The 22,408-nt window shown below is 50.5% G+C and overlaps 10 protein-coding genes across 13 annotated transcripts; 5 read left to right on the top strand and 5 right to left on the bottom strand.

Moving 5' to 3' along the window:
• The first annotated feature begins 1,810 nt into the window (after positions 1-1,810).
• On the top strand, positions 1,811-9,786 carry LOC117592436 (protein stum). Of its 2 annotated transcripts, XM_034286193.1 has the most exons (9): positions 1,811-2,794; positions 2,852-3,316; positions 3,373-5,900; positions 5,961-6,537; positions 8,304-8,939; positions 8,993-9,098; positions 9,158-9,284; positions 9,347-9,541; positions 9,612-9,786. In XM_034286193.1, exons 1-9 carry the CDS (start codon positions 1,938-1,940, stop codon positions 9,719-9,721), a joined length of 5,601 nt encoding a protein of 1,866 aa, XP_034142084.1. In that variant the 5' UTR covers positions 1,811-1,937; the 3' UTR covers positions 9,722-9,786. The 2 variants fall into 2 exon arrangements, with proteins under 2 accessions (XP_034142084.1, XP_034142093.1); XM_034286202.1 differs by lacking the exons at positions 1,811-2,794; positions 2,852-3,316; positions 3,373-5,900; positions 5,961-6,537 and adding an exon at positions 7,330-7,480.
• A 566-nt stretch (positions 9,787-10,352) lies between these two features.
• On the top strand, positions 10,353-11,273 carry LOC117592406 (eukaryotic translation initiation factor 3 subunit K). Its single transcript, XM_034286143.1, has 2 exons — positions 10,353-10,509; positions 10,584-11,273. The coding sequence occupies exons 1-2, from the start codon at positions 10,439-10,441 to the stop codon at positions 11,179-11,181; spliced, it is 669 nt and encodes a 222-aa protein (XP_034142034.1). The 5' UTR covers positions 10,353-10,438; the 3' UTR covers positions 11,182-11,273.
• On the bottom strand, positions 11,261-12,727 carry LOC117592394 (TATA-box-binding protein). The gene is made up of 3 exons (XM_034286115.1): positions 12,572-12,727; positions 11,719-12,485; positions 11,261-11,662 (listed from the first exon to the last, which is right to left on the bottom strand). Exons 2-3 carry the CDS (start codon positions 12,469-12,471, stop codon positions 11,384-11,386), a joined length of 1,032 nt encoding a protein of 343 aa, XP_034142006.1. The 5' UTR covers positions 12,472-12,485; positions 12,572-12,727; the 3' UTR covers positions 11,261-11,383.
• A 597-nt stretch (positions 12,728-13,324) lies between these two features.
• On the bottom strand, positions 13,325-13,907 carry LOC117592412 (immune-induced peptides). Its single transcript, XM_034286156.1, has 2 exons — positions 13,756-13,907; positions 13,325-13,693 (listed from the first exon to the last, which is right to left on the bottom strand). The coding sequence occupies exons 1-2, from the start codon at positions 13,805-13,807 to the stop codon at positions 13,398-13,400; spliced, it is 348 nt and encodes a 115-aa protein (XP_034142047.1). The 5' UTR covers positions 13,808-13,907; the 3' UTR covers positions 13,325-13,397.
• Positions 13,908-14,296: 389 nt separating this feature from the next.
• LOC117592404 (plant intracellular Ras-group-related LRR protein 1) lies at positions 14,297-15,579 on the top strand. Its single transcript, XM_034286129.1, has 3 exons — positions 14,297-14,564; positions 14,627-15,211; positions 15,267-15,579. Exons 1-3 carry the CDS (start codon positions 14,385-14,387, stop codon positions 15,516-15,518), a joined length of 1,017 nt encoding a protein of 338 aa, XP_034142020.1. The 5' UTR covers positions 14,297-14,384; the 3' UTR covers positions 15,519-15,579.
• LOC117592421 (mitochondrial import inner membrane translocase subunit Tim10) lies at positions 15,535-16,115 on the bottom strand. Its single transcript, XM_034286169.1, has 2 exons — positions 15,933-16,115; positions 15,535-15,867 (listed from the first exon to the last, which is right to left on the bottom strand). The coding sequence occupies exons 1-2, from the start codon at positions 16,081-16,083 to the stop codon at positions 15,740-15,742; spliced, it is 279 nt and encodes a 92-aa protein (XP_034142060.1). The 5' UTR covers positions 16,084-16,115; the 3' UTR covers positions 15,535-15,739.
• LOC117592427 lies at positions 16,030-16,442 on the bottom strand. Its single transcript, XM_034286181.1, has 2 exons — positions 16,350-16,442; positions 16,030-16,285 (listed from the first exon to the last, which is right to left on the bottom strand). The coding sequence occupies exons 1-2, from the start codon at positions 16,385-16,387 to the stop codon at positions 16,132-16,134; spliced, it is 192 nt and encodes a 63-aa protein (XP_034142072.1). The 5' UTR covers positions 16,388-16,442; the 3' UTR covers positions 16,030-16,131.
• A 123-nt stretch (positions 16,443-16,565) lies between these two features.
• Positions 16,566-16,955, top strand: LOC117584640 (cytochrome c oxidase assembly protein COX19). The gene has a single exon (XM_034273666.1). The coding sequence runs from the start codon at positions 16,647-16,649 to the stop codon at positions 16,920-16,922; it is 276 nt and encodes a 91-aa protein (XP_034129557.1). The 5' UTR covers positions 16,566-16,646; the 3' UTR covers positions 16,923-16,955.
• On the top strand, positions 16,919-17,759 carry LOC117584631 (phosphopantothenoylcysteine decarboxylase). Its single transcript, XM_034273659.1, has 3 exons — positions 16,919-17,093; positions 17,154-17,293; positions 17,367-17,759. Exons 1-3 carry the CDS (start codon positions 16,919-16,921, stop codon positions 17,628-17,630), a joined length of 579 nt encoding a protein of 192 aa, XP_034129550.1. The 3' UTR covers positions 17,631-17,759.
• LOC117584611 (cyclic nucleotide-gated cation channel beta-3) lies at positions 17,670-22,243 on the bottom strand. 3 transcript variants are annotated; one of them, XM_034273647.1, is made up of 6 exons: positions 22,151-22,243; positions 21,671-21,773; positions 19,431-21,074; positions 19,221-19,370; positions 18,722-19,151; positions 17,670-18,665 (listed from the first exon to the last, which is right to left on the bottom strand). In XM_034273647.1, exons 2-6 carry the CDS (start codon positions 21,695-21,697, stop codon positions 17,749-17,751), a joined length of 3,168 nt encoding a protein of 1,055 aa, XP_034129538.1. In that variant the 5' UTR covers positions 21,698-21,773; positions 22,151-22,243; the 3' UTR covers positions 17,670-17,748. The 3 variants fall into 3 exon arrangements, with proteins under 3 accessions (XP_034129538.1, XP_034129530.1, XP_034129521.1); XM_034273639.1 differs by lacking the exon at positions 22,151-22,243 and having other exon boundaries at positions 21,671-21,850; XM_034273630.1 differs by lacking the exons at positions 21,671-21,773; positions 22,151-22,243 and having other exon boundaries at positions 19,431-21,209.
• Positions 22,244-22,408: the final 165 nt, after the last annotated feature.

Raw genomic sequence — 22,408 nt, 5'->3', positions numbered from 1 at the left:
AGAGACATGCCAACAGGTGTCACAGCACAGCGTTGGGAAACAATCAAAAGTTGTCTAAGCAGCAGAAGGCAGAAGCAGAAGATGAACCAAACATGCAAGCAAACACGGCCCGGCCCGGCCGGAGAGAAGCTACGCCAACGGGCGCAAAGCAAATGCAGCGCCAAGCCGTGCGGCGAATTAGTGCGGCGAATTGGCAACACGGGCGCTGCCGTTTCTATTTCTTTGCTTTTGAATACCCGTTATTCGGGGAGTATTCGTGCGGGTGATTGTAGAGAGTCAGGGGAGAGTGAAAGCTCGTTGCTTTCTCAGAAATATAAATAGCGGGTATCTAATTGTCGAGATCTTTAATGCTGCGTTCTTGATTGTTTCTTTTGTAGGCTGTATTCTCAGCGTGTCTGCGTGTATACAAGTATTAGTATTATTATAGTGGCCGCTTCCCTGGGTGTTGTTGTGTTGTGCTTTGCTTTTGTTTGAATTTGAAGTGTAGGCAATATTTCTTTTGAAGGTTTCTTTGCACACTTACCGCGTACCATGGCGCCGTCGTCAGTTCCATTCAGGCAGTGCCAACGTCCCATTGTGGGGCTCCATTTTCAATGTTCGTTTTTCGCGGCTTTTCGTTTCTGTGTAATGATACTTTATTAGAGCTACTCTCCCGTGCACAATTCAAACTAATTTAAAGAACAATTACATAAGGCACAGGACATCATTTAGCCTCAGTCATTCAAAACGTTACTTAAAGTGTAATGAGATGCAGAAAAAACGCCTGTAATCCAGAAAAGTGTTTATAGTAGAAGGACGCAAAGTTGCGAAAAGTTAACTTACAGGCAGAAGCGGCACGGGGAGAGGCAGCGGCACAAGCCCGGCACGCGTCATGGCCATAACACAGCACACCGGTCTAGTCACTTCCTGTGGAGCCAAAGTGTGTCACCGAAATTCGAGTAGCGCCACATAAAATGTAGGTTAAATATTAGGCAAAGGAAAATCAATGCAAAGAAAGGCACTCATTCACACCTGCCATCCGCACCCAGTCCCTACCCTGTCCCAGCGGTTGGTTCCGCACTACCGCAATCCTCAAGGCGGCCTGCCTGCGTCATGCCACAAAATAAAACTACAATTTGCGTACCGCTTGCACCGCCAGTTCCATCCAATAGTAATAGAAAACAGAGATATAGAGAGAGAGCAAGCGCAATTAAAACATCATGTTCAGCTGATAGTTGGTGCCTGGCAGGCAGCCCCCAAACATCTTCGGGCGGTCCTCAAGTGCAGTCACTAATGCGGCAATTTACAACATGCAATCCAATGCGATTCCACACACACACCATCCATCTACCAACCATAAGTCTCGAGACTGTTGAGCGCTCATCAAGTTCTGCTCTCGTTAGCGCTGGCTTAACGGCCTTAGAGTTGGCCATGGAGTTGCAGTGTTAGATGTGGTGCTGGTGCTGGTGCTGGTGCTGCAGCAGTTGCATTCCGATTGCATGGAGTTTATCAGCGCGGCACACGCAGCTATTTATAGGATGCAAAATGTACAAATAATAATAATAATTACTGTGTGTTCGCCAGGCATAGTTTGGCTGTGCAAATCGGAAAGTTGAGAGGAAAACACACAAACACTTTGAGGCACTTTCAGTTCAGTCCACGGCCTCCAGCGTCGCGTGTTCGTCCTCTCACTGACATTGCAATGGCCGGAAGGCCTGGTCTGGTCTGTCCCAAGCTCAAGAATATTTATAGACATTTGTGTGTGTGATTTTTGAATACTTTTCTCTCTGTCAGTTTTCGGCGTCATTGGTTCTGTTGCACACGACGAAGCGTAGCGAAGGACAAACAAAATATAGCAAAGAATTCTGCGTAATGCTTTGATTATGGCCAGCAGAATGGACAAGGACTCATAGTAAACGAGAGTGGGATCCATCGAGCCAACGTACCAATGTCAAATCATGCAGCAAACCCTCTCGTACTCATCATCATCATCATCGCCATCCCCATCCCCATTCCCAATGCCAACGCCAACGCCAACGCCAGCAGGACCAGCACCAACACATACCCCAGCGACCATCCATGCCCCCACCCACAGCCACCCGCGACCAGGCTCAACAGGCAGCGATCCCAACAACAGGTACCAGCCGGCCATCATTCCGGTTGACTACAGCTACCACACCCACCCGCAGCAGCAGCAGCAGCAGCACCCTCACCATCACCCGACCATGGCCCCCTCAACGTACACATCGACACAGAGCTTCATCCGCCAGCCAACGGCCAGCACGGTGCTGGAGCTGGGCTCGGAGCGGGACTCCCAGCCATACAGCAGTCTCTTTGGGGATCCCGTGCCGCCACCCAGGCAGGTTGAGGACTACTTCGGGACGGCGGCCTTTGAGACTTTGCGATCTTCCTCGCTGGAGATACCCAGCTCGGAGGAGGATGCCCTTGTGGCAGCCGTGGCGCTCAATGCGCTGATGGGCAACGAGGCTCGGGTACGGCAGAGAATCTTCTCGAACATTCCCTACACACGGACACCGCGGGCATCGCTCATTCCGCATCTTCAGCCGCCCGATATCCAGATCCTGCCCAACTCCAGCGGTGGATCGAGCTCCGAGCAGCTGGGCTCGCCCAACTATCGACTCCTGGCCCCCGACGACATCCTCAATAAGCCGGACATGTACGACCTGGCGAACCCCAGTGAGGAATCGCAGTACATGCCGCGCCTCGACTTTGATCGGGAGGAAGAGGAGCGAGCACTGACTCCCAGCCGCAAGCAGAATGTCTCCACCATGACCTCAGATGACCATCATCATGGGTAAGAGTCGCTCCCATCCATCTGTCAATCAATTATTGTTTCTTTTATCCGTTGAAGCTTGCTGAATGACTCCTACTCGGGCAGGGACTGGTTCCGACCTGCTCCGCAGCACTTTCCGGAGTTTACGCGCATCCCCAAGCTGCGGCCCAGCTCGAAGAACGTCATGTCCATGAAGCAGGAGGATGTGCCGCTCTCCCCGCTGGCCACGATGATCCAGGACATGAACAGCTCCAGCAGCGGAGGCGAGGAGCGGCTAGCCACCGACGCAGAGCAGCAGTCAGACGTCATCCTGTCACCTCAGCACTATCTGGAGCAGCAGATGGAACGGATGAGTGTGGTGAGTGAGCGACAGCTGCTCGAGGACTACAGCCCGCCAACGCCTCCACCGGCTGACCCGCCGCCTTGCCACCAGAGAAGCCGCAGAGACACGGAGGAGAGTGTCGACTCACGTCCGTCCACAATGAAGCGAGAAATGTCCCCGATCATCATCAAGGACTCCATAACCGTGGGCGGGGACTATCGGTAAGTTACCCTCTCGCTCTTCTGGCCAGCTCTAATCTCTGATCATCTCTATACAGCGTGGACCAGCCACGGCCACACAAGAAGACTGCATTTACCATCCTCACAGTGCGCTCGCCGCAGACCTCGCCGGCCAGGAGAACCGCCGCTGCCGCTGCAGCTGCCGCTGCTGCCGCCAGGAGGCATGCTTCCATACAGTCGACATCGACTACCTCATCCATGGCCACCAAGCCGCCGGTTCTGCCGCGTCGCAAAACTCCCAGCGACTCTCGACTGCCTGAGCTGCCAGGATCCCAGATCTATACGCAGTCGCAGCCGCATCCATTCCACACAACCGATGACTCGCCACGGCCTTCGGTGCAGTTCAATATGAGCGGGCGGCACAGTCGCAGCAAGCTGGCGACACCCTCGAAGGGCATACTCCAGCAGAGGGACTCGCTCACCTCCTCCATAGACACGTACACCCCGCGGGCGCAGCGACGCGGCTCCATGGGCATCAGTCTGCCGCAGCAGCAGCAGCTGTCGTATGGCCAGCGGATCAAGAGCATGGAGAGCCTGCCGCTGATAACCGATCCTCATCGAAGCGGCATTCCCCGCCTGCACTACTCCACCATGGATCTGGCCAAGGAAGCGGCTGCCTTTCCACCTGGGGCACTGCCACGCCCACTGAAGCCAAACCACAACCCAACGCGAAAGCAGCGCGGACTCCTGAAGGTTATTAACCGGGAGGAGGCGCTCGCCCACATCCCGCCCCGCTCCAACTGGTGCAGCCTGGACGACCTGGCTCTGGGCCCGAGTCCCCAGGCATCCTTTGACCCTGGTCATGCGCAGGGTCGTCGTCGCTCCAGCTCCACCTCACCGGAGCGAAGGAGCTCCACCCAAACGGCCTCGGACCGACGCAGCTCCAACCTGAGCAGCATAACCGCCACCACCTCGGACTTTAGCTTCCGCCGTCCATCGCTTGCCACACTGCCAGCGTCGCGGCTGCGTCGCAAGTCGGTGCAGGCGCCACTGCCCGGCCGCAGGCCGCGACGACAGTCCATCTACCAAAGGGACCCGAAGCCACCGCCGCATGGGAAGCATGGAAAGATCGCCAAGCCCAGCAGCTTGTCGCCGATTCTCGGCACGCCCAACAAGGACAGCAGCTCAGGGCAGAGTCCCACCCATGGATCCTCGCTGATGGATCGCCGTGGATCCTCGCTAATGGATCGCCGTGGATCCTCGCAGATGGGACACCAAGGAGACGCTGTCGACACGCAGTCCGAGGTGTCGACGCGTCGGGACTCGCTCTCCCGCATTCCCATTCGCAGTCGTCCTGGATCCCGGGTAGAGTCTCGTTCCAGTTCACCGTCAAAGGAGTTTATGGCCACTCTGCCCACCGCATCTGGGCGCACCTCACGGGCCAGCACGAGTCGTTCGCCCTCGCGGGCGATGGTGCACAGCAGGACGCCGTCCAGAGAGAGTGCGCGACCCGCAGAATCGCGATCTGTATCCAGGGGCCCGCCCTCCAGGCCAAGTTCTCGCATGGAGCAGGCCCGAGAGCAGGCCAACTCCCGCAGCAACTCAAGGGCCAACTCCCGATTGAGCATAAACTCCTCGCTGCGATCCTCCAGTGTCTCGCCCGTCACCATGGCCAGGAACAGGAGCGTACGGGGCACAACGCCGCAGCCCGGTCGCAAGAAGTCCATCTCATTGAGTCCAAGCAGCGGTATGTTGGGGCGTCGAAAGTCCATCAGTCCAGCGGCCATCACGCAGGGCAGACGCATGTCTGTGGCTGATAGAGGGAAGCCGGAGATTCCGGAGAGTTTGCCGCGTCGCAACTCCCGCTCCCGCATACCCACACGACAGTCGGACAAGACGGGATCTGCCAAGTCGCCGACGTCTTCATCCAAGAAACGTTCAAAGTCCCCCGAGAAGACAAAGGGGACGCCGGCAACGACACCCAAGGGCGCCAGAGCGGGCAAAGTACCGCCAAAGGGAAGCCCCAAGGCCAAGCCCACACCCAAGCAACCTGCAAGTGCCAAACCCAAGACCAGGACAGAACCTGTGAGAGCTGTGAAGACCGCGGAGCGGACACCAGTTGCCAGAAGGGAACAGGCAACAGCAACAGCAACGAAGAAGCCAGCCCCCAAAGCTCCAACATCCACAGCAGCGAAGGATGCAAAAGGCGAGAAGGGAAAGCCATCAGCAGCCAAGGCACAACCAGTGGCTCCGCCGCGCACCAAATCCAAGCAGATGAAAGCCAAACCCCCGGGAGGTGCCACAACGGAGACCAAAAGACCGCCAGCAACCACAGCCACCAAAGGACAGGGGAATGTTCACGAAAAAGTTGCCAATGGAGAGATGACTCCACTGGCTGCACAGGTGGGCAACGTGGTACTCCAGGCAGCCGAAGCGGTTCCGGCGGTGACAAGCGACGTGCCCGTTCCCTCAACACCAGCAGAGAGGCGCAGAGCCCAAGGAGCAAACATGTCCAAGCTGGTCCGGATGAGCTCTCGCCTGAGCATGCTCAGCCAAAAGAGCCGCTCGGATTCGCCACAGAATCGCAAGGTGGCAACAGTGCCAGAGACCACGCACGAAACCGAAGGTGAGATTAAAGCTAAAGGATCATCCACAATGAAGATTTAATTTGAATTATTCCTTGCAGAAGCCACGGGGCATGGCTCTCTGATGAAGTCTGATGGGAGCCTGCCTGCCGCCGCCATTCTGGAAAAGTCACAGAAAACCCTCGAGAACATACAAAAGACCGTCACGGAGGCTACGGATGAGATCCATAAGACGATCAGCGAGAACCTCACCGATCTAAAGACTCTGGAGAACGACATGGGCAGGGCCGCAGATGCCTCTCCCGCTCCCGCACCCACTCCCACCTCTGGCACGACGCTGGCCAAGCCAGGCGACTCGGAGTCCCGTACGGGGACAGCGGATGGTGGCAATGCTGCCCAGAGCTCCGCGGAGCAGCCAAAGTCTCCGTTTCCACCCACACAGCCCATCGAGGCAGCCGTCTCTGTGGTGCATCCGGATGAGCGTGCCACGATATCCAGTGTGCCCGAGGTGGAGTGCCAGAGCTCCGACCTGCCCACAGTTCGGGACGTGTCCGAGTCGGATCTGGGCGGTCATGTGATGCCAACGCCCGAGAGCGGTGCGGACTTCAAGGTGGACGCCAAGCGACGCTCTCCAGACGGACAGGGCGGCTCCGCGGCAGGCAGTGGTGGCATGGCAAAGTGAGTAACAGGGGAAAACTGCTTAATATTGGTGGAAACACCAATGAATATTCATGGGGCCAGAGGATCTGCTCTGCGTCATGTTGAAATTTTAGGCGGGAAGGACTGACTGACGGAGAGTACTAATTTTTTACCTCGACCCTAGAGTCTCCACATAAAGCACTGGCCCAAGGCTTAGAGCGCTTGGCTAGTCGTCAATTTACATACAGGAAACCCCCCAAACAACGGGCAACAGCAACAAAAACACTTTATAGTGCCGTGTGGACTGTGGGCTGGGGCTGCCTCCTCGTGTGGGGCTCGGTTGGGCACAGGTCCGTCAAGCCACTCATAAGTGCGTCAATAAATTTTGAATAAAACACGAAGCGGGGTGGACTCCACGAAGCCACACCAGACGACCACCTTTGAGGAAATCCGTTCCTCTACCTTGTCGTCGTCGTTGGTTGTTGGTCGTCAGGTCGGTCGCAGTCGGCGAAGGTAACGATGTCCTTCACTGCATTGTTTTTCCAGTCAACCGATATGCGCGAGACCCCAAGAAAACGTGTGACCGACCCATTACAGTGGCCACTCTGCCCCAAGGACAGCTAGAGAGAAAAGAGCCACGCTGTCCACTCTAGGCTGGCTCTACCGTACGGACAGGGTATAGCGTGCATATCGCACGGAGGTAAAAGTATTTTCGCAACACGACTTAAGTTTCTTTGCCGCAATAACAAATCAGTTTCGACCGGACAATCGCGCTAACCGCAGCCTAGCTCCCGTGAGGCAACGGCGACTACAGATCTCATAGACCCGTAGAGAGTGCACCGTGAATTTCCCACAATTAATCCGAGTAACAATTTAGATAATTTCACGCAAAAATGCTGAACGAAACGAGCAAAAATTCGGTCATATATACGGTTGATCTAACGCAGGACTCGTTCATAGACGGCGATAAGTATTTCTTTAGGTAACGAGCATTAGCTCCCAGATTCCAATTATATTTTATCGTTTGCCATCAGTTGGCATAGCTTTTGCTTGGGTATGCATACGAGTAGTTAACGCACCAAACGACGACCTTGTGGATTCATTTAAAAACAAAACTCACAAGTAAATGCGAAGAAGAAAGTTTCATTTCATTCCGATTGTTGTCACTCCGCCACGAGTATCCGAGTATTCGTACTCCAGCTCGAAGTTTGTTGGATTCCATTCCTTTGCGCTCAGCGCGGGTCAAATAAATTACCGACCTCCAAATTGCGTTTGGTCGTTGGCTCGTGCACAACGAAATTAAAGGCGTTCGAAGCCCCAAAAACACATATAGTACATGTACATGGGTACATTTAGCGGGCTGTTTTGGGCCTATAAAAATTGTGTAAGCGTCCTGAAGGGAATTCTCGTGTTTTGAGTTGACATTTCCCCAGTCGGTTCTTTACAGAAGTCAAGAAGTGTCTGTCTGCTTTCATAAGCAAATGAAGAAGCAATTAAGTGTTGGATTATAAAGTCTGCATAATGCCATCATCCATCAGATGTGGCTGCTTTCCATAGTAATTTATACACATTGAGTAGTAGGTTATGTTCCTCCGACTTTGATTATATATTCAGGACCCATAAACTTGAACTTTGGCTCCGCTGGAACGCTGCTAACAACTTTCCAATCATACAAGACTTCCGGCTCTTGGCAGCCTGCCAAGCCCTGAAGCCATAAAAGCTTACATCCGGTCTTGGGTCCCCACTCAAGGATAGCATGTGGCGACCACGGACAAGCAACTAATAAGGCTTATACTTTCCAACAGAACCAGCAGCCAAGAGTTTCTGGAGGCAAAGGACAATAATGCCAATAAGAAGGGATTGTGTCGCTGCTGCTCCTCATTGTGCATGCCCTGTCGCCGCTCTCGATGCTCCCGCTGCTGCTTTAGACGCGAACGGATCACCTCAGCCGAGGACCAGCCTGTGCTATGGAGTGCACACAGTAGTGCCACAACCGCCACCAATGTCCAAGTGATTGATGAGACCAAGCCGCAGAAGAAGAAGTTGACGGACTGGCTCAAGTCGAGCTGCTGCCGAAGCTGCCGGAAGAAGCCACCGCCCGGGGACACAGACAAGCCAGAGCCGCCGAGCGTGAAGCAGGAGACCAGCATGAGTACGGGACCAAAACGTGGAGGCAAATGTGGCCTCTGTTTGAGCAAATTTTTCTGCTGTCGCTCGGTGAACAAAGTGGACGACACGGGCAATGAAACCGAGCTGAAGAAGTGCTGCTTCTGCATACCGTATCGAAGGAATCGCAGCAAGGCGAAGGGTAGCTCCGTTTCCTGGAGAGATCAAGATCCAGAGCTTGGCATCAAGCCCACTGACACATCGGTTCTGGAAGGTGCCTCCGAGGCCTCAATGACTTCAGCAGCTGCGGATGCTACGGCTCCAATGGCAAAAGAGTAAGTCTGCCACACTATCCATACTTCTATTCCTGATGACATTTTCATTGAAGGGGCTGCTGCAAGCGTTTCTGGCTAATGATGCTCTGCTGTCGCAAGAAGCCGCGTCGTGAATCGAATGCTCGCCGACAGAGCATCAGAGCCCCGCCGCCCAGTGAGGCAAGTGGATGATACTCTCTCTCATTGCAACACTCTATAATTCCATTTTCCGCACGTAGGACACTCGCCGGAAGCTGCATAACGACCTCGTGGAGCATGCATCCAAAATGAAGGGAGCCATTCCTGTGCTGCCGCTTTACTTGGCTTGGTTCTGTGCCTTCTGCAATGTCATCTTTCCAGGCTTAGGTGGGTTTTTCAGCGACTGAATCTTTCCGAAAATGTGAATTCTAAGGTCTCCCAATATTTAGGTACGCTTCTGTCGGGGCTCCTTTGCTTGTGTGTGGGCATTCCACGGTTTTCGCAGTACGACAGTGCACGGGCTCGGATCGGATCTTTCATAATCAACATTATTGTGGCAGTGTCCCAGTTCTGTTGTGTACTCTTCTGCTTCGTGGGCTGGGGCTGGTCCATTTGGTGGGGTACTATTATGCTGAAATGTGCAAGTAAGTTTACAACAATTCGCTGACCAACCGTTTGATAAAATACAAGCCAACAAATAACCCCCAATTGCAGAGAAACTTAGCAAGATCAAAAAGGTGGAACGGCTGGAACTGGAGGAGGAACAACGACAGGCCAAGCTGGCGGCCACTGCGGCTGGAGAGACTGAGCCGGCAAAGACATAGTAATCCAGTCCACAAGGACACATTCAAGGGACGTGATTTTTTTTATACAATTGTGTACATACCTTTGTACAAAACTGTAGACGTGCACTTCCAAATGTACTTCCATGATAAGTAAAGTGGACAATGCTTCCTTTGAACAGAAATTAACTGCATAAATGTATACATATGTATTAAAATCATTAAACTTCCACTAAAATAACAAGAGTTTTTTGCGAGTTTTGAATTTTATCGAGATAACTGTTGTAGTCGGTGGGAAGCAATCGAATAGTGGTTTGGTATTTCGTGTGTTTTCTTGAAGCAGGGCTGTTACACGTTTGGTATTTTGTGTATTTTCTTAAAGCAGGACTGGTTCTCTGTTCGAAGACGTTCAGGATGACCATTTAAGGTATTTTATATAGTTTTCAGTATATTTTGACTACGAAATTGAGTTTATTGTACATTTACGATTGAGAAATAATTGGAGAATTGATTGATAAATCAATTGATAAAATTATAAAATTATAGTTTTATAGCGGAAACACCTAACTAGCTAGTAATATCAAATAGAACATCAAAATCAAAGAAAATTATTTTTATTTTTAAAATGAATGTATAATTTTTGGTATATTTCTGAGGGTACATGCTATCGATATTTCCGCGGTCACACTGATTCAATTGAAAAACACGACGTCAATTTGCAAATTTGTGTAAACTTTTGTAAATTGTAGCTGTATTAAGATGTCGCACCTTGTGAAGATGGAAAATGGCCAAAGCCAGACGATACAGGAGATGCTGGGCTGCATTGAACGGTAAGCTTAGCCACCGCCACCGAGTTTTGTTCACAAAATAAACACATGCACATAACCTCGCTTTTTGACCACAGCTACAACCCAGACCATTTGAAGACTCTGGAGGCGTACATTCAGGATCAGGCCAAGAACAACACCTACGACCTGGAGGCCAACCTGGCCGTTCTCAAGCTGTACCAGTTCAACCCGCACATGCTCAACTTTGAGATCACCTACACGATTCTGTTGAAATCGCTGACAAATCTGCCGCACACGGACTTCGTGATGGCCAAGTGCCTGCTGTTGCCACAGCAGATGAAGGACGAAAACATTCAGACCATTATCGATCTGGCCGATATATTGGAGCGTGCCGATTTCACCCTGTTCTGGCAACGCGCCGAGGTTAACCGCACCATGTTCCGTCACATCAGCGGCTTCCATGATTCCATTCGCAAGTTTGTTTGCCATGTCGTGGGCATCACCTTCCAAACCATCAAGAAGGATTTGCTGAAGGAGCTCCTGGGCGGCATTGAAGACTCGACACTGGAGAGCTGGATCAAGCGCAATGGATGGAAGCACCAGGGCCAGGGTCTGGTTGTAATCGCCATGCAGGACGACAAAATCAAGACCAAAAATATTACAGAGAAAATTGAGTTTGAGAACGTTGGCGCATTGATGGCACAGTGCCTCTAGGTTTCTCATTACATTCATAGTTTTGTATGAATTTCTACGAAAAGTACATAATATACACGAAAAATAAAACGTCTGGCCCTTAATACAGCTAACAAGTTATTTATATTCAAAGACACACGCGAAGTAAACGCTTCTTTAGTTTACAAAACTATTTCCCCTAGACACACACACACATTACAGAACTAACAATTGCTTATCCTTTCTATGACTGCTTTTTGAACTTTTTCAATATGGGAAATATTTTGTCGAAGGCGTCGTAGATCTCCTGTCTCACTTTTGCGCCCGTCAACACCACTTTCCCGGAGACGAAGATGAGGAGCACAATACGCGGACGCACCATACGATAGATCAGACCTGGGAAGAGCTCAGGTTCGTAGCTGCTGAAGTTGCAATGTGTCAGCACCAGGCCCTCCAGTCTTATGGGAAACTTTACATCGCACGAGCCAACCATGTTTTGAATCTTGAAATCGAGGAATTTGGCCTGCAAGAAATGCATTATAAAACTTTCTTCAGATTCAAAGCAGACTTGGTACTCACCGGAAATCCCAGCTTCTGTATGATGCGCGCATATTTGCGCGCTGCGAGCCTCGAGTCGTCTTCACTTTTGGCGCCAGTGCATACCATTTTGCCGGAGCTGAAGATCAGGGCTGTGGTGCGTGGCTCACGGATACGCATGATGACAGCAGCAAAACGTTTTGGGTTGTACTCGGCGTTTCTGGCATGCAGCGCAATCTTTTTCAGGTCCAGCTTGCAGCACAAGTTCACTGTGGACACAATATTTTGGAGTTGAGGAACTATTCCGGGGTCTGCAGAGCCGGGCGTTGCCGGTGTCATGGGCGTCGCTGGGCCCATGGTTTGGTGTATGTTGCTGAGTGAGTCCCCGCCCGCCCCAGCCCCAGACGCACTGCGTTCACTCATGGGAATCATGTGCGACATCATGCTCTGCGGAGTCTGTGGCTGCATTAGAGACTGCGGCGTACTGCCCCCGGCAGGTTGTCCCTGGTGCTGCTGCTGATATGAAGCGGACGGCTGGTAGCTCTGCATTTGTTTGTGGGCCAAGGGCAATGTTGGTTCGTGGCCAAAAAGTCCACTGCCGCCGGTTGTAGCGTTGCTGGCATCTGATTGCTGTTGTCCCGACGCCGGTACTGGGGCGGATATTACAGGTTCTGGCTGTGGTATTGCCGGAGGATGATAAACTGGATTCGCTATAATCTGTTGATCTGCCTCCATCTGATGCATTGGCGTTCCAATGCTCGGAATGGAGAAGTTAGGACTTAGCATTTGATCCATGTTGCAGGCTATTTCTGTGGATATACAGATGCGTATTGAGTTAAAGGGACGCGTATAGACACAAATATGGTTTAGAAGTACAATTAAATGTTTTATTTACAATTCTTTCCTGCGTTTTAATAATGAGGGCTTCTACTGTTTTGCTTTTGCCAAAGCGGCCGACGACGGAGTCGCCAGTTCGCCAGCGTGAGAATGTGTAGAGAAGTGATTGCGTTGATATTGCTCGATTTTTATGTTCGGCTTACGATTACTAGCTACCTAACACACTCAGGACTGAATATACAATTTTCTTCTATTAATAAATCAATTTTCTAAAAGATTTTGATTTTCATATTACACCTTTTAAATTATATTATTCCTAAAATAAGTTTTTGACGAAATCTAATCATCAAAGATGAATGAAATGACAAGATTACTACGAAGCATCTACACATTTGCTACATACTAACTACATGTTAATGTATAGAAACGCTTGTTGACGAGTTTTCCCGCATTTTTATCATAAAACGCTAGTGGAAGCGGCAGTGTGAAAAACCTACGTGATCCACTTTTTACGTGCCCTTCTTATATTTTCTACATTGGTGCATTGGACAAGAGGGTGACGCATAATGCGTCTTTAAATATATTGGAACGAAGAAAAGAGTCAAAAATACTAAGACAAAAATGCAAGGTGTGCAACCTAAACAAGGTCGTCGTAAAAGTCTCAAAGTCTATTAATTAGTGTTAAAATTCAGTTTTCCGAGCTGTTATCATGATTTTTTCTTGTTGAGCGACATGTTGTTGACCTATTTTTTGAATTTCCTTTTATTTATCACGCTCTGGATGCATATTCTCGAAATTAATCAACACTGTATGTTTGAAAACCGCAGCCTCCCCCCTTCGGGGATCAGTTGAGAATATTTAATTCAAAATTTTTAGTTAATTAATTAATGTGATCCCATAAATATTACCCAGATTACTGACAAGAACGAGGTGATGGCCCAAGAAAGATCTTTTGTGGTTGATGCTCCGGACAGGGACGGGGAGGGAGAGTGGTAATAGGTATTTCCATGTTCATCTGTGTACTCATGTCTTCCACTCGATGGCGAGTTCTGGAATGTGCCGCCAACGCCAGGAACATTGTAGGGTCCTTCGTTCTGACCGCGTATGTAAATACCATTTCCTGGAGTGCCCAACTGATGTGGGCCATTCCTGCCGTCATAATTCTGCTGCGCACTTGCCGCTGCGTGGAAACCAGAATAATGGAATACCAATCAATACAAATCTGAGGTCACTGGAGCTCACCTGAAAACAGCACGCAGGCAGCAACGATACAGATGACAACGAAAATTCGCATGGTGTATGCAGTAGCTTCAGTTACAATGCCCAGCTTAAACTGAGAGCAGTTTTCGCGAAAATCTATTTATACGGAGCAATTAAAGTACGTTGGAAGAGAGCGCGAGAGCCTATCTTGCGGCAATTAGTAGAAGCTGAGAATGGGTGAAATCAGATGTCGGATGTCAGATGTCATAGACAGACAAATACATATGTATGTATGAATGTATGAGCATCACTTCCAATAACAATTTTCTTTATGCTCCAGTAGCCCCGTTATGTTGCACCAGAAGGCCTGCAGCTGAACACCTTATCGTACATTCGCATGGGAACAAATATATGTATTTATATCATTTTGCGCATGCTTTTTGAGAGCCAATGTAATTTTTAATTTTAGTACGATACCTTGGGAGAGAAAGCGCATCGTATATACACAATGAATATACAAGTACATAGCCATTTATGCATATATAGAAATTGACAATTGGTTATACAATAAACAGTCAAAAGCACTTAGATTTGCCTACAACAGCAGGCCTGTAACAGCATTATGTTTTGAAAATTACTGTAAATTAAGATTAAATCAAATTTTTATCTCAATGGAGACGATATTTCAGTTCTTTCGAACCAACTATGTGCTGGCCAACTGCGAGAATGCCATCATCAAGAAGGCCTTCACGTTGAATCTCTCCCACTACCAAATTTCCGAGGCGCCCGAGATGATTGGCCAGTGCGAAAGTTTGTTGAAGCTCTTTCTGAATCAGAACAAGCTGACAAAGGTAAGCTGACAGAGTGCTGATGTCATTTGAACAGATAAAGATAAGGATAATCACACCAACAGATTCCCTCTTCCATTACCAATCTCGTGCGCTTGCAAGTTCTTACCTTGGACTACAATAAGCTGGACGAATTTCCGCTCGCCATCTGCCAAATGTTGCAACTAAAGTTTCTCAATGTCAGCTGCAACGACATCAGCCGCCTGCCCCCGCAAGTGGGGTGTCTAACCCAGCTGGAGGCCTTCTGGTGCAACAACACGGGGCTGCTGGAGCTACCGTCGGAGATCGGGTGTTGCGAGCGCCTCGAGACACTGGGAGTGCGCGGAAATCAGCTGAAACAGCTACCCCCATCGATGGGCTCTCTCGCTTCACTGCGCTGGTTCACGGCCGAAGGGTGTCAGCTGAGCGAGGTGCCACTCTCATTCGCATTGTTGGCCAGTCTGGTGCACCTCAATCTGAAAGGCAACCGTCTCACACGAATCCCAGGAGTGCTGATGGCAATCCAGAAGTTGAGGTTCGTGTTCCTCAACGATAACCTTATCGACGAAATGCCCACACGCTCCCAACTGCAAGAGCTACGTTTCCTGGACATGCTGAATTTGAAGAGGAATCCAATTTGTATTCATGAATCGTTGCAGCGTTTCGCAGTGGTACGTTGATGATTGTTATCTTAAAATTAAGAGCGTCCATCAATCGATTTTACAGCGTCAAACAAACATCTACATGGAACTGCCGGATCACCTAATGAATGAAGCCGAGGAGAATGCCGCTGCATTTTCTGGCAGGGATCAGACTCAGGACGACCAGCCTGAGACTGATGACACGGCCACGTCGGACTGGGCGAACAGCGCGCGAACCAGTGAACTGGACACGACGGACGAGAGCTCGTTGGAGGATAAACTAGAAGAAGTCGGAATGATGTTGCCGGCAATGTCGCGTTATATCGCGTCCTTTTGAATTGTATAGTATGAGCTTTTCAGTATTACACAGCACGCATAAATGTGTTATTTATTGTTAAGATTTGTGTGTTTGTACATGCACCTTTAACAACATATCGTACCGCTCGAAATGCACTCTGGGCGAGCTCTAGCCGGTAGGGGAACAGGAAACAGGAAACAATACGATTTGGTTAAGTAGGAAATGGTGCCAATATGACAGGTGTTTTGTGTGTAAACGCATTAACTGGACATTTTCTTCATGAGTTCTTCGTCCTGCATGGACATGGCCGTCAGCTTCTTGCCAATCTTCTCATGAATGTCCAGGTACTTGGCCACACAGCGGTCGATGCAGACCATCTCACCCTTTCCTGCAACAAAACGAGTCATATGTAATTAGAGAACACTCACGAAACGCATAACCTGCCACACTCACCCAACTCCGACTCCGAATAGCGCGGTGGAATGCACTTCTTGTGGCACACGTTTGTCATGCGGTTATATAAATCGGACATCATTTCAATTTCCATTTCTTGCATGAGCTGTACTTTGGCCTGGTCGGCCGGGCTGATCTGGGACATATCCATGGTGGGTGGTGCTGCTTTTAATTGATGGTTAACTAAATGTGTTCGAACTTAGTCAAAACGCCTGTCGGAAGAGGAAGAGTCGTAGTCGCCGTGATTCGCTTTTCTCATGCGTTCACGTATTCGCATGCTCTCGTAACGCCGGCTATCAACGGATTGCTTAGACAGCACAAAAGCGTAAACTCCAGCAGCGGTTAGTATTCCCCTAATCAGTCAAGACTTCAATTTAGAATTGACAAAATGTAATTACACAATTTTTTTCTACAAACCAACAGACAGCAATTCGTCCAGCGTTTCCTAACGTCATAACTATTTATATCGATATATATTTTTGTGTGATAGTTTTCTGAAGAAAACTGAACATTAATGTGGGATCAATGAAATTTTTAGTACAGACATACAGACATTATAATAGACATACCGGCATTTGATTTCACTTATCGATGTACATGTAGGTGCAAAAAAGTATCGATAGTTTTGTGCGATCTCTATCTATCTTCTTTCGTAATTTAGCCCCGAATATCATCAATGAATTAAGATAAGATCAAGAAGACACATATTCCCAAATGACTTCACAAATCTACAGCCAGAAGAAGTTCATACCCACGCCGCCGGAGAAGGGCTCGTTTCCCCTGGACCACGAGGGCCTCTGCAAGAAGCAATTTCTTCTATACGCCAGCTGCCTGCGGCGAAACGCCCAGGACACTAGCCTGTGCCGCGAGGACGCACAAAACTATCTTGGTTGTCGCATGGACAACAATCTTATGGAAAAAACTGAATGGTCAAAGTTGGGTTTTCACGACAAGAAACCGGCTGCAGGGGAAGCCAATCAGCAACAATGAAACCAGAACGTAATGTGATTATAGCAGCCACAGGTAGTGTGGCTACCATTAAGTTAACACAAATGATAGCAGAACTCTCCGATGAGCGGCTGCCCTACAAATTCCACCTGAAAGTCCTCATCACCGAGGCAGCCAAACACTTCTTCGAGCTGGAGCAAATACCCGAGAACGGTAAGCGACGATTCTACGATAATCTGCGTAAAATTCTTCTAGAATTATCTGCATTTTCAGTACCCATTCTCCATAATCGTGATGAATGGTTGGGCTGGAACCACCGCGGGGATCCCGTGCTGCACATCGAACTGGGAAAGTGGGCCGATCTGATGGTGATTGCTCCACTCAGCGCGAATTCTCTCTCAAAAATTGCCACCGTAAGAATGAATAATGAAGCATTTTTCTTGGTAATCTTTTGTGTAAACGAGCATATCTTTGTGGTTATTGCAGGGGATTTGCGATAACCTTGTGATGTGCGTGGTGCGTGCTTGGAACCTGGAGAAGCCCCTGCTCTTTGCGCCAGCCATGAACACGCGCATGTACGATCACCCCATCACGAAGGAGCAGATCGACAAGCTGGTGAGCTGGGGCTACAAACAGATTCCATGCATTTCCAAGACGCTAATGTGCGGCGACACGGGCAATGGGGCCATGGCAGAAGTGCGCACAATTGTTGAAGCAGTAGTGTTGGCTGCCTTTCAGCTGAACAATTAATTGTTAAGGGCGGGCGATACGAGGAGAGCAAACACCCAATTTTGTTATACACACAATGTTTATATATCGCAGAATATTTTGTTACAACAATTAGACAAATACTATAATTGGCTTAGCCTTACAGATCCACCACCTGCATGTTCTCCATGGAGTTGTTGGCCGAGTGGTTGATCAGCGCCTTCTCCGAGTCGGTGAGATTGATGAACTTGTGCTTGGACTTCAGCTCCTGCTGTATGGAGGAGAGCAAATCGGGTGAAGAGCGCCCCATCTTTGTGCTTCTGCTGCTCTCTCCGTTAGCAGCGCACTTCTGCTCTTGCAATTCAGGATCGCCCGACACCTCAAGCTTCGGCTCCACTATGGTCTCCATTTGGAGGGACTGGCCCTTGCGGCGCATTCGCTTCGAGCCGCGTGTGATGAGCACCACGGCAGGCGACTCGAACGGCAAGGCCTGTATGACTGTCTGCAGAAGTTTTGGAGCAATCTCTGGAGTCTTCGGATTGCCAATTACCACATCCGCTTGCAGGGCACTGCGCGCACGCTCTCGCTCCTCCTCGCGTTCCCTTGCTGCATTCTTGCGCATCAGTTGACGGGCTCGCTTCTTGAGAATGGCCTGCGCATTGGGATAATAGGCAATCACTTCGTTCAGGTCCGACTTGGACAGCACAAACAGATTGGAGTAGCCCTTGGATCGCACATCGGCCGTGCGACGATCGGCCCCATTGATGCCCAGCAAGCTGATCTCTCCAAAGACTGAGCCTTCGGTGAGGGTGGCCAGAACCACGTCGCTGTTGGGACCGCCCATCACCTGCACCTGGCCCAGCTTTACAATGTACATCTCGCGGCCAACCTCCCCTTTGCGACACACAAAGTCCTTGGGCAGAAAGGTGACCGCCCGCAGTTTCAACACCAAATCTCGCAGCAACGCCTCCTCGCAGTCGGCAAAGAGTTGGACTTTGGACAGTGTCTGGATGTGCACGGAGATGGCGATGTCTGTCTTCAGATTGATGGGCAGTGCATCAAGTATATTCGATTCATCTGAGAGGGAATAAGAGTGTCAAGAGGCAGGTTGATCGGGAGGGGGATATGCCCACCTAAAGTACGCTGCTGCTCCCAGGTGAACTGGAACCACATCTTGACCCTTGACTGCACCTCTTGGGACAGATTCAGGCGTCGCATGTACTCGAGCGTCTCATCCTCCAGCTGGCGGTACTCGTGCCTGTTCCTGGTGGCCGTGGATATAATGTCGCGTATCTGTCCGATAAGCAGCGCAAACACAAAGACGCCCATAAGCCAGGCCACCGTCATGAAGACGTACTCCCCCTGTCGCTCCGGCTTTGGATTCTTCCCTATCGAAGTGGCCGTCTTGGTGGCAAAGGCAAAGCAACGCACATACGGATGTCCCTTGCCACTGAAGACCCAGCGGTTCTTGCCCAAGCCCTGATAGTCACTGTAGGCATAGTACAGGGCAGCCGTGATGTGGATCATGTACAGCATATAAGTGAGAGTCTTGGCCACGCGTACCTGTACGGACACAATGGAGTGGACACAATAAGACAAGAGGATGGCAGTTGGATTCAAGTGGAAACTTACAAAATGCGGCGATGATATGACCCGATCCAGCAGGCGAAACACTTCCCAGAAGCTTTGTATCTTGAAGAAGCGAGGAAAGCGCAACCACACGGCGCCCGTTCCCAGCTTTAAGTAGAACAGCTCCAGCGGCAGCAATGCCAAAAGATCCAACTGTTGAAGAGAGGCATGAGATTGGATTTTAAAGGTAAAGGTAATGTGTAAAGGACGCACCTTAAACTGTAGCTTCCGCATGTAGTTCTTTCTCGTGAGGTTCTTGTTCTTCACCCAAAAGCCCTCGAAGAGGTACATGACTCGATGCTTGAAGAAGACCACGTCCAGCAGATAGACAATGTCCGCACAGAAGTCGCAGGCCAGCCAGATGTTGGTGTTCTCCTTGGTCTGAAAGGGAAACGAGGCGCGCAGCGGTATGACCCAGGCATTGTAGAGAAAAGACAGCGACACCACACACAGCCAGGAGATATAGATCTTCCCCTGCGGATCCAGCGTTCGCTCGTCATTGTTGGCCCCGCACAGGCTGGAGCAGAGCCACACATTTGAGCGAGGAGTGTCGGCCTCAAAGAGGCGTCCGCGGTGAGGCGAAGTGCCCGCCGGCACCAAGCGCACCTTGTGCTCCGGCGAGGGGTGCAGGCTCTTGGTGCTTGCGTGCAGAGCCGTGGGCGGCGGCGAGGGCGAGCTGGCGTTGCTGGACGAGGGCGTGGGCGGCAGCTCGATGCGGGACTTCACTTTGTTGGCGCGCGCCGTGAAGCGTCGCACCAGATGGCGGACTTGGTCGCGCAGGAACTGCTGACCCTGGGAGTCCAGGCTGCCGGCGCTGCTCGGCTTGCGATGCTGCTCCTGCTCCCCATCCATTTCTGGCTCCACCACGGCCACGATCTCGCTCTCGTTGAAGGAGGGCGAACGCAGGCGGCGCACATTTTGATCCTCGTTCTGCAGCTCCGGCGACTCGTTGTAGCAGATCTGCACGTCCTGTTCGTCTTCGTCCTCCTCCTGGATGGGCTGGGACTCGTCTGCCGGCTGCTCGCACGACTCCAGCGGCAACACCACCTGACCCGTGGCCGCCGCCAACTCTTCGGCTCGCTGCACTGCCACCGGATCGGGCACCGGCATGGCCACCATTCCAGGCAGGGGCGTCATCTCCAAGTTGTCCGACTGCAGAATGCGTCTCACGCTGTCCGGACTCACCAGCGGCTTCTCGTGCTTCAGTATGTGCTTGACCAGGGCGTGGGTGGCGCCGATATTGCTCTGCTGCTCGGCAGCGTCCACGCAGCCAATCCTCCCATTGCGAAAGTACAGCCGGGAGTGATAGAACCGAGGACTGTTTGGGCGCTGGCGACGCTGCGGTGCCTTGTAGGCATTGATCTTGTAGGTGATCCGCTTGACGGGACTCGGCGTCTTGTTCTCCTTGTCGCCTCGACGGATCTGCGCTTGGACCTGCACCTGCAACTGCTCCTTCTCCAGCTCATTCTCGCGCTGCATCATCTGCTCTGTGGCGGTGACAAACTGTTCGATCTCCTTGATGTCCTTGGAGATCTCCTCCAGGCTGCGCCGCACCTGAGCCTCCTTTTCACCCGGACTCGAATAGCGGCGCACGCTCTCCGGTTGCTGGTTGATCACATTCCGCATGAAGGCGTGCCGCTCCAGAGTGTCGCAGAACTTGGGCTCTGCCGGTGGCCGCTTGGACCTGCCCGACTCGTAGCCGGAGCTGGTGGTGGGAGAGGTCGCCATACGCTTTAGATGCGAGTGTGCCTTCTGTAGGTGGAAGTCGTCGTACGAAAAGTTCTCCAAAATGTTGGGCGATGACTTCAGCAGCGATGCATTCGCCTCCAGTTCGAGCTCCTCGCTGCGCTGGTTCAGCTGTGAATGAATCGAGCACTCGGTTGATTCGATGGCCAACAGCTCGTCTCGAGGCGAACCAGCACGCACATCCAATAAAAACAACTGCCGCTGCTGTTGCCACTCGAATGTGCCTCGCATGGTAATTGACCCGAGCAGCCCGCACATTCAACATTTCCACCAGCAATACCTCATCTATGTATCTCTCTATCTGTTGGTTGTTGGTTGAAGCGCGTGCCATTAGCACGTTTTCGTTTTTGGTCAGCAAAGGACGCGGGTTCAAGCAGTTGAATATACCAAGATGTACCTTGAACCTTGGTCCTAGTGGGGTCAAAGTTTCAGGCTACTCAAAGCAGTTATTCCAATAAAGGAAGCTCCTCTTTACTCTCTATTAATTGTAGTCCTTTCTCGCACAGGGTCAACATATTTCTGGCAATTAGATAAGTATCTTACAGATAGAGAAGTAGAGGCAAGAATTCATCTATCCTTTTCCTCACAGAATATCAACCTTCCCCCATGGAGTACAACAACCTCTTCAACTTCCAAGATAACTCTAAGTAGCTCCCAAACTTGACCTATGCTCGCGTGTACAAAAATAAAGACAACATTTAGCTTACCATGCGAAAGCGTCCCATGCTGGACATTATGGCGAATGGCCACCGAGCAAGTTCAGTGTCAGCGTAGGGTCGGTTCTGTGGTCAGGGTCGTTTGGCCTTGGTTCTGAAAGGAGAGACACAGACAGATACGTGCTAAATTGCGTGCTGCACACGGCGTATGATTAATTTACTGTATAGAGAGACACGCAAAACGAAGTGCAGCAGGCGACAGCGCTTGGTATCTACAGTCCCGAAGTATCCATATGCTACGCCGTATTGATTTTTCCAGCCGCTGCAACTGTTGGGTTTTACTTCGCTGATTTACCTATGCCTTTGTTTTGCTCAGATTCTGATTTGAAGGCATGCCAACAGGTGGTTGAAAACTTATTGCAAATTGCAATAGAACGTTGAAACGTCTTTCAACGTGTTTTTATTTCTGTTCTGCACTAATTAAACTTATTAACTTTCCTAATTGCATTTCAGAATTGCATGGAAACTCACTTGCCCAAAGGCACTGGGTATAAGGTTTTGCTTTTGTGGATGCCTTTCGATCTCAAAGGAAAGGAGTCGCCTATCGCCGCTGGGGGAGAAGCTGAACTGGACAACAAAGTGCCCTGCACTATGCCAAACAAAATCAGCGCAGGCGCTCTGCTCTCTGTTCTCTGTTCTAAGGTACAGTGGAACTGAACGTATTTAAAAAGTTGAAAATTTACATTTAAAAATGTTTAAAATGCAGAAGCTTGTAGCTGGAAATTATAA

The sequence above is a fragment of the Drosophila guanche genome, unplaced genomic scaffold (assembly GCF_900245975.1).
Source record: "Drosophila guanche unplaced genomic scaffold, DGUA_6, whole genome shotgun sequence".
Taxonomy (NCBI): domain Eukaryota; kingdom Metazoa; phylum Arthropoda; class Insecta; order Diptera; family Drosophilidae; genus Drosophila; species Drosophila guanche.
Note: the sequence above shows the minus strand (reverse complement) of the source record. Positions and strands in the feature narration are given on the sequence as shown.